This window comes from Aspergillus puulaauensis, chromosome 2, assembly GCF_016861865.1.
Source record: "Aspergillus puulaauensis MK2 DNA, chromosome 2, nearly complete sequence".
Classification (NCBI taxonomy): domain Eukaryota; kingdom Fungi; phylum Ascomycota; class Eurotiomycetes; order Eurotiales; family Aspergillaceae; genus Aspergillus; species Aspergillus puulaauensis.
In genome coordinates, this window is record NC_054858.1 from 389,505 (window position 1) to 399,671 (window position 10,167).

General features: G+C 50.1%; 2 protein-coding genes across 2 annotated transcripts; both read right to left on the reverse strand.

Annotated features, from left to right (window-relative positions):
- Positions 1–15: 15 nt before the first annotated feature.
- On the reverse strand, positions 16–1,784 carry APUU_20169A (uncharacterized protein; the record flags this gene model as incomplete). The annotated part of the gene is made up of 5 exons (XM_041698780.1): positions 16–372; positions 418–549; positions 597–1,270; positions 1,327–1,639; positions 1,692–1,784. The coding sequence occupies 5 exons, from the start codon at positions 1,782–1,784 to the stop codon at positions 16–18; spliced, it is 1,569 nt and encodes a 522-aa protein (XP_041551931.1).
- A 98-nt stretch (positions 1,785–1,882) lies between these two features.
- APUU_20170A (uncharacterized protein) lies at positions 1,883–2,200 on the reverse strand (the record flags this gene model as incomplete). The annotated part of the gene is made up of 2 exons (XM_041698781.1): positions 1,883–1,954; positions 2,030–2,200. The coding sequence occupies 2 exons, from the start codon at positions 2,198–2,200 to the stop codon at positions 1,883–1,885; spliced, it is 243 nt and encodes an 80-aa protein (XP_041551932.1).
- Positions 2,201–10,167: the final 7,967 nt, after the last annotated feature.

Here is a 10,167-nt window from a genome sequence, read left to right on the forward strand (position 1 = left end):
ATATCAACAACTATATCACCGCGTCCTACTGGCTCTGCGCTCCGGTCGTTCAGCTCGTACACGTTGTCTGGCATTTCCCTGGACGTCAACTGGTATCACTGTTGGAACATCGTATTTCTCCGGGCGTGAAGTCTCCCGAACTCGTAACAGTCTTTGCCACCATGGCGGTGGGTTCACTTCTCCTGCTCGTTTAACGGTGCTTTCTAGGTGCTCATCATAGCGATGTTTCTCGAAATTCCACCATAGCCCCCATCCGCCGAGGGTCATGACCGTAAGAGGTGCTGCAACCGCCCAGTAGATCCAGAACTTGGATGACACAGTCCTGTCCGATCCCTGGTCCTCCCAGTTGAACATATTCATTGAAAACAGAGTCTGTCTTGATTAGTATACAACTAGGGAAATCGTGGAGCCACGCACCGCAACGAAAGTCCCTGGAAGAAATATGGTGGTGATGAAAGCTAATATCTTCATTGATGTACTGTCCCTTCCAGCTGTTGCAGCAAGACGTGCGTTCATTCGGTTATCTGTTTGGGCCACGAAACTGTAGAGCTGCTGTGGGTTAGCTGGGCACTTAGGCCGGCTGCTGCATCACATACCACATTCAGTTGCAGTTCCAATCGTTTCTGTAGTCCGAGAACATGATCCTCAAGCGACCTTGCAATGTTGATATTATGTTCCAATAAGCCTATGATTTCATCGTCTGAATTAGGCACTTGGCCCATGAGTCTAGAGAACTCCCTTGCAAGGCCGATAATCATCACAGATGCCTCATGATTCCACATTGGAGATGCAGACGTAAAACGCACCCTAGTGACCTGTGTATTTATCTCAACAGTGAGATGCTCAGCATGGGTTCTTTGCACAGGCCTTCCCTCTGTGCCCATAATCCCCCTTACGCTGCGAGAGATTGGTCCATTGCCCCTTCTTCCAACTCGCGTTACTCCAAGCTGTTCTTCTATGGACATTACGCTCTGCGTAAGATCCCTGGCGGAGTATGATTGCGCCCGGCGCAAATGATCAGTCAGAATGATGCATGGCAACGTGAGGGGGTAGTTCCAAAGTCTTGGAGAACGAGTTAGATATTCTCGGATTATAGCACATGGGGATAATCGTCCCAGGGCCTCTGGGGCCGTATGCTGAGCATGGGGTAGTGCCTCAACAATCGACTCGCCCGCGAGCAAAGCTGTCGTCCAGCGCGAATTTGTATGATGTGTGAGCGAAAGCATGTGGTTGCCTATCTCGAACTTTTGCGGTACTTTCAGAATGATTGCTATGCTTGTCAGCTATCCACACTCCGTTCGACATCTTTTCAGGAGGGTTGCTAACATGTCCAATCTCCGTCCGTGCCACTGCCAAAATGTCGCGAAAAGGTACCACCGGCCACCTCCAACGAGTGCAGTGTCGCTGGGTGGAGGTGAAATCTCGATTCGACTAGTTCGAATGTTCCACGAGACATCCTTACTGATGCTTTTTTGAATAGGGTGTAGTTACATGCCAACAATCGTATGCCTCCGTGGGCCGGACCAACACCCGCAGGTGCAATTGGCATAGAAAATTCTCCGGTCTGGTCAAGCCATTCTTCAATCTGGTCTTCATCGATGATGCCAGTGCGGAAATTCCAGTCCGTCGCAGAGCTGGCCTAGAAATGGGTGTCAGCAGCTGCCCTTTGGCAGTAGGAGGGGTACACGCACACCGGGATAATCCCAAGCCTCCAGTACAAAATAAAGACTGCTGGGGTTCCACTCGACCCCCCTCGCAGTTAACTCACGGTTGAACTGATACATTGGTGAGTTTTGCGGCGAGCTGAAGATGAAGATTTTCAAGCCGGCATGAGCGTGGTGAAATTGGCGTCTGTTCGCGATAGCGCGACTGTTTGCTCTTCCTATGCCGTATACAGTTTGGCGTCATGCACAACATGGCTTGGTGGTCGGCTTTTAGACGTCTCGTGCTCGCGCTGCACAGTCGGTTTATCAACCAGGTTCTTTCTATTCAGATGAGGTCTGAGCCTTCGCGACGTAGTTACACGTACAATGTTTACTCGGGTTGGCGCAGGTGACATCGTGGAGTAGTGAAGCCACAGGTTCCGCCCTGAGAATTTTGATTGTAAACTCACGATCGTCCACTGGTCGCGCCATTCTTCAGGACCGCTTCGATTACCGTCTGTGGATCCCATAGCAAGAGTAACCCCGCGGCTCTCCATTATGGAAGCATACCATCATGAAGACTCCCGATCGCAGGGGAATCCCCCCCTTCGGTTGTACTACTTCCCGTCTGTCTACAGATCGTGTGCCTTGCCGTAAACCACCTCTGCCGGTTATACCGTATTGTATACATTCTGGCTTCATTCCTGGCATTTTCAAACCATTTCTCAACTAAATGCTTTGCCTTTCTCTGTATGAGACGGGTGATAGCTGAGAATGTGTCCCAGATTATCGAATTCGTACCCAGGCTTCAGCTGTCATAACGTTATCGGGTGTCGATTCAATCCCTCGCGTGTGCCAGGTTACGGGATATTGTCCAAGTCGCAGTTATCATCCGTCCGTCATTGCAACCCCGCGGGAATGACTTGGTGGTGTCCTTTCTGGTTCGCCGGAGGGTCCGATGGCTGGCATTTTCGCGCACCAGGCGTCGATCAAGTCAGCCTGGGTGACTGTTGGGGAAATGGGGACCTGATTCGCTTTTATACCCCTAGATACTGTTTAAGTAAATCGGCAGGCTTAGTTATGGCTGGTGGCAAGCGGAGAGGAAGGGGATGCATCGTCTTCTTAGCCGAAGCTGTCTGGTCAGCAGACACATTCTCAATAAATTCACCTGCCATGGAGATCTCATTATCACCTTGGACAGGTCTGTCAAATGCGGACCGAAATATAGCAGTGTTGGTGAGCTGCTGACTGGAAATCAACAAACGGCAGTTGTCACTGAAACGCGTCGAGAGCAGAGAGCGGGCACCAAGGTCCTCAACAACAAAAACTCCTTCTCCTGACTTCAATCCCGTGTCCTTTTCAACACTTCTTGTCTTTCGCCGAATCCGCCCACCCCTTCCTCTTCTTAATTTGAAGGGTGCAAGCGAGCATCTCAAGCCTCCCTCGGTATCATGCAGACAGTGGCGGTTTTCAACTTAGCTTCAGCACCGCTTCGAGAACCTCGCATTCGAACACAGTCTCGGTTTACGGACAGTCGTTTGTTGGTTGTGCCATTCTTTCCGGTCGGCAATTCACTTTCTGAGACGAGGGAAGTCTACATGAATGATGGTCTCAGTGATACGATCCTCGGCCTAATCCACGCTCGTGTGGTCACTCAACCACATCGCTCACTCTCCTTCGACATCACAGCAATATCCTGATCACCTGTGACTCGCCATATCTGGCCGTCGCAAACATAGTCCCGGTCTTGGAACTGGCGCCGAATTGGTTAGCGATGTTTCTTGCAACCACTTACCCCAAACTAAGCACACTCTGTCTCAAATCTGCCCGCCTCATTCAAGCAATCAGACATCACCCCGTCCAGCTGAAGCGATGAACTGGAATCGCTAAGCTCTCATGCTCTCCCTTTTGGACCAGCTCTCTGAGTGCCAACCTACATCAAAACGGTACCACGTTGCTCAGCTCATGCTATAGTCGACCTGAAATGTCTCAAAAGTTGGGGGCTCTAAGCTACCTATGAACCTCCATTCCCCTGGACCGCCAGCACTCGATACCACATATAAAATTGCAATTCTTACTTCAGGGTTCCAAATGTCCACATTGCCTGGCCAGAGGGTACGATTAGGTTGCTATGACCTGTTTTCGCAACATGAGCACAACTTGGGACTCGGTCCGGGCCGCAAAGGGTGAACACAGCGACCGCCGATGAACGAAGGATTGTGGACATAAACATTGTCCGACAGATGACGGGCTCCGAGTACTCCAGACGGACCGGTGGCGATCTAGGTATTGCCGGAATCGCGATGCACGCCGCTGCCAAAATTCGTTCATTATAAATGCTCTGTCAATTGTTGAACGCCCTCAGTACCCACAGTCGCTTTCTCCCACCTCGAGATACTACTTCCTGTTCAGAAGAAATTGCATCTTGTGATCGCCTTTATCAAGCTGTCATTCCCAGACAATGCAATCTTCTCGTGAAGTTGCCCGGTCGCGCATTGGGCATCCTGCGAAAGCGACCGAAAATCTTTCGCGAGCGATCACGCAAACTCCGACAGTGACCGTACAAGCCCCTCGCGCAATTTGACGGCTGTGGAGTGACCACACTCCATTGCCTTCGGTAAGCTTCGGACATTGGATTCTCTGTGTCGGGCGCATTGACTAATTGCTATTCTGGTGCACAGGACATTAGCTCGACGCAAAGCTTCCCCACAGCCGCGCCTCCCGTAAGGACCGAGCCCTAAATCAACCTCAGTTGTCGAAGGGCCTGCGAGACGAAATGGTTCCAATCTATGCCTTACATGCCATCACCCTATCGTGAACACACTTTTATGCGCTGATGGTAGATGTCTCGCTTTGCCGCGTGAAGAGCAATCATAGGGCCCTCGCAGCGTTCTGGCACCACCTGCTCTCGGACAGATGCGAGACTTTCAATAGTACGCAACGTGGTATTATGTACAACTACGCAGTCTACGGCTGGAGCAAGATTTTTCATAACGTCGACGTTATATTGGCAAAAGAGCGACGGGTTAAGTACAGTAATCAAATACAGGTAGGAGACATGTTTCCCTCATCATATCAGTCTTCTGAGAGCAGCGATCTCGGAGCACTCGGCCATCCACATCATGTCCTGAGTATCGTAGTCGGATACCGCTCAGTCGTTCTGCGGAACAGGTATGTATCTTCGCGTGTCGGAGATTGCCCTTGTATTGAGGTGGCGTAGCACGGGCAGAAGACGACTCGGCAAAAGGTGTATTTAGTGCTATAAGATAACCATTAGTTAGTTAGCGGCAAAGGGCCACTGGGGACTTGGAAACACTCACGGTGCAAGAGCTGCAAGAGCAGGAGTTGCAGTTGCCGGAGCAGCAGTTGCAGGCGCAGGGAGACATTTTGAGGTTGGTTGGTGGTGTTTGGTTTAGAACCTTGAAAGTGTTTGTATAAAGTGGGATTCGGAGAGGATGCTTGCGGATAAGAAAGAAATCCAAAGATGGCAGTCCTCGAGGGGGTATTTATATCCTTTCAAGATGCTGTTTCTGAGGCCTCCAGCGTGGGATGCACCGTTTGAATCTCGGTCATGCTCCCTGCTCCCATGCTAGTCGTTGACCAATGCGGTGGCATAGACCGGGTCGGATGATCCAGCGAGGCCAGGATCAGATGTCTGGACGACGGAAAGTCCCGCAAAACCGAGTGGGGGGCATCGTTTCAAGGCATTTTGGGTGATGCAGTAAATTTGCAGGCGGGTCAGCCGCGACCTAATGCCTTTGTGAGGCAACAGGCCGATATCACATCCACTCGGACATTCCCGCCGGTGGGTAGTTGGAAGTTTGGCTGAGCAGCCACGAGGCCTTAGCGGCGTAAATGCCAGACCGGGAGGAGTCGTAACCTTGAACTGTGTTTCGATGAGTCGGTGCCGTTAGTCAAGGCAATGGGTCCAGTGCTCCGTAGGCAGACGCTGCAGTTTTGCTCCCATCAGTTGGGGTGGCATATCGGGCGCTACGAAAGCAGAAAAAGAGCAAGAAACATCATCTGCTAGCTACGAAGTTCCAGTCCATCGGTTTATATATCCAACAAACCCCTGGGTGAGTACCCTGGAAGTCGCCCCAAGGTCCTCCTCCTCGAGCACGAGGCCTGAGAACGGACCGTGGGCTGGGATGGGATCCCTACTCTCTGTGAAAGGGTCATGCATACGAGCATCACGGGCCAAGATATCAGCCGGAGCACAGTGCAACGCTCCTCCAGGCAGTCGAGTGGGGGGTATTCCTGCGATTGGGCAACAACGCCATCTAACCTTCGGCCACGATGGGGGCTACGCGGTTAGCTCCACTAGATGCACTTTCTTCGGCATAAATGGCTCGCATAATGAGGCTAGCTACAGCACGTTGAGGGACCGTTGACGGCCAATCGACGCATCTCTTGCGCGATATCTTCACCCTCCGAGTGGAGCTGGGCATGGGGGTCAAGCTACTTATCGGCCGGTTACGGGTACGCGAGAAAGGGCAGGCCCGGACCGTCCTCGACGGAAAGGTATAAACTATCAGTTGTTCTCCTCGGGTAACGACCTCCCTTGCTACTTGCCGTTCTCATTGAAATATCTCGGCAAATGTAGACGTAGACTAGATAGATACCTGCTGCTGCTGTTCAGCGTTGCGGGTACAGAGTTCAACTAGAGAATAGTGTGAAACCCAGCCCAACCATCCGATTTCCACCCTGTCCGGACAACGAAACATGCCCTGTGCTCCCAATGTTTTCCGTAAGCTGACGTAGTCAAATCTGCAAACGTTGTTGTCCAAATGGACAAACCCGGCCCTCAATGTTACTCATGGAGGCTCCTCTCATGGTCATTGCATCTAAATTCACTATTTTGCAGAAAAGACTCCATGTTATCATCTATAGATTTCTAGCATAATTTGATGTTTCTAAGCTCGGGAAACCCTACCAGGGTCGGACGCTGTTCACCCAAGCTGCTATTCTGTAAATATATATTTCCCCACCCTGATAATATCGTAAGTCACCCAAGTCACAACGACAACAACGGGAGCGAAACAAATACGAATTGTAACTCAGAGATACCATCTCTCAAAGATAAGAAGATCTACAATAAAATGTGGTGTCTCCCAACGCCGCAGGATGCATCATCAAGAATAGTCTTATGCAATACCTAGAGATTAGTAATCTGAATTATGTAAACTGCATAAATTCGAAGAATGTCCGCCAGGATATTAGTCAGAACCAGTCCTTCCAGTTGCCAAAGAGGGCTAACGATTCTAAGCATAGCGGAAAATATCCAAACCTCATCACGTGGATTATTTGTACCAAATCATAACTTACTAATATTTGATTATGCATTTAATGTAGCTTCCATGGCGGGTCCCAATAACTACCGCAGCCGGATCGGTAGGAGGATTACCTGAAAATTTCCTAAGTGCGAGCATTTATCTCAAAAGAAATATGAACTATACGGTGTAACCAAAATAATAATAGACTTTGAAACGGACCGAGTGCTCTTATCTCATGGGTGTTAGGGCTGAACACGGGCTAGTCTGCTACTACTACTAGTACTACTACCAGCGCAAGATAGGGCAGAGCAATTTACAGTTCAGCCCCAAGCTGCCTGATTTTGGAGCAGATACACCCCCACAGTGAATCCGGCCTCAAACATGCCAGAAGCTGCACATTGACTGGGTAGGTTACGGCGCGGCCCGTTGAACCGGCTGCAGAACTCTAATATAATATTAAACTACTATGCAGTATGCAGTCTTCACAGGACTAGCTGGTGGGGAGTACTTGTAGTACATAAAACGGAGTATCTTGGGGCCGCATTAGCTAATAGGTCGTGAATAAATCGACTGTTGAAAGATGAAACCGGAGAGATGCCCACAAGGCGTTGTACACAGGGAATCCACACAGTAGAAAGTAATGTACCTTATTTGTCCGGAGTTTGCCTCAGGTCTAGAACCTTCCAGCTATATCATCCTTGCGAATATCATGTTACTGGCTCTTGATGCATACGGCATCGACACAGCTTAGCCATACTACCAACTTCCTTGTAGTCGGGGCTGGTACCATGTGTGCGTACTATTCCAAGAGGGTTCTGTGATATGCTAATGAAACAGGCTATAATATGCAAGTATCCCCAGCTCCATATTAATGCTTTGCTCGCATGCAGAGCTGAGCTGTGGACACCGTGGAAATACCCCAAGCGAATCAGCAGGGTGTTGGCATATCCTTCATGTCAATCGTGCAGCAGAGTAATGGTTGTTACTCGGTGGGTTTGATTACACTTTCAATACTGGCCATGCTACACAGTATTTACTCGTACTGGATCATAGTGTATGTTCTTGTTGTTTACACTGATGGTCCACGTTGTACAATACGACCTGGAGCACCTGCAGCACCTGGAGCTGAAGATCCCAAACGAGATGAAAAATACCAGTGCGATATCATATAAATACGCCGGTCTCCTAGTATTTATAGAAACCACCTTCCACGCGTACTCGTTCCCATGTCCGAAGATGATTATCTCAGTGATAGACCTAACACTCCACCTATTACTTCACAACTGCATGTGGGCAGTCACATTGCAAGTGGCACGTCTCCAGCCGCCAAGAGGCCGAAATCCTCAAACTATTTATTCCAAGATTGCCCTGACATCTAGCTCATCCTCAACTTACCAATGGGCTGATTATTGCATGTCTCCTGACTCCTGAGAGCAGGCATCTTGACCAGGGACTACAGCCCTGAGCTTGCCGCCGAAGGCAACCAACCAACCCTTGACAGGTGCACAGATCTTCTTCAGATAGCCCCCGGAAAACGCCGTGATTTCGAAAGTACGAGCAAGGTGTTGTTGACTGACTGCAGTTGCATCCTGAGCTGAAATTGGTTGCACCTATCAGCAACGGTCAGGCGGGAAGACAGCCAGGATACACAATACGTGGCTGCTATGCATTCGATAACAGAGAACAACGCTCACGGCAACCCCTCATCACTTTCTGGATTCATCTTTCTAATGCGTGGAGGAGGCATTGAAGGGTGAACAGGACTACGAGTTTGTGATTAAGCCCTTTATCGGCAATGCATGTTATTGACCAATTACGGAGTTATCTAGTGCAGTGCAGGATATCATCAGAACGACCGTCAGACGCCAAGGGTACATTGCCGCCATTCTCCCAAAGCATTGTCGGGCAGACATGGTAACGAGCAACATGTTCGCCTCTCTACCAATTTGCCAGACTACGGAAGCGAATTTACGCTGGGACACCTCAGCATGCCTCCTTGTCCTCGTCAATCCTACCACGGTCTGCGGAAAGTTAAGGTGGGGGGAGTTTTGAACAGCCAGCCACAACAAAATTTCTTTTTCCCACCCAGCCTGCTGGTCCAGTCCCTTTCTTCCACGCGAGCCTCGTGACGAGCTATCAATGCAATGCGGATAATGCAGTTGGAAATTGCCCGAGCTCGCAGTGCATACTCTGGATGTGGATGAGACACCGAGACTCGACAAACCTCAATTACACATTATTTCCACCCATTGTCAAAAACAGAAAGTCGTGGTCTTGAGTCCAGAGCGAAACATCAATGAACATCTCTCCTCCTTGCATGAAAGAGCTGACATATAGGGCCCACTTAACATCATCCTGCGCTTATGGTTTCGTGATATCGCCTTTCCTCCGGGCGCCTGCCGAAACCAGTGTCTTGGTATACTTCCGAGGACCCACGATCGACGCCAATGCCATGGCGTGGTTGTGTTCGGCACGAAAGATCTCCATGGTGAGCCACCCCCCGCTTCCTTCGTGTTGGTGCTCAACTTTATGAGCTGACAGAGAAGGAATGTTAGTATGCAGATCGTCGGGTTTGTTATACACCGTACGGATACAATGTCTGTAATTAGATACCAGATGTGGAATTGGAAAAGAGAAAGATTTCGTCTCCATCGGGTGGAGCTTTCCAAGCCGTCCATGAGATCGTGAAGGAAGTGAAGGGGGTGGCTGGATGTGATGACAAGTCTATGGCTCTATGAGGCATCACAAACCCACAATGGAGCATGGAGCCCCCCACCGCCGGCAGAAATATATGGTATATGGGGCTTGAGGGCTGTCTCTCCGCCCAAAATGACAAAACGAAGCTCTGGAGCTGGAAAGGAAATGCGGCCGCAGCTCGTAAAGGCAGTGGGCAACCGAGAGCACAGACCAAGAAGATAGCGGACTGGCCCATTAGACCGGGCATCGTGGTGACAAAGGTGCCTAGATCACTGATGATCCTGTGCTCTGCTGCTTGAAGGGAGGGCGGGGAACAGGTAGGCAGCTCTAGTTTCGATCAGCATCACGGGTGTGGTGATCCTAGACACGGAACATTAAAAGGCTCAAAAGTTCCAAATGCAGGATGAAACAACCGTGTGGAGGATGAATGGAGCTCTGATGTAATTGTAAGCTGCATGGTTGCTAGCCGACATGCCTTGTCTGTCAGAGACTAATGCAAGCACAGTGGAGGCGCCAGCCAGCCAGCCTTTCCTTCACGGTCGGTAATGGGTATT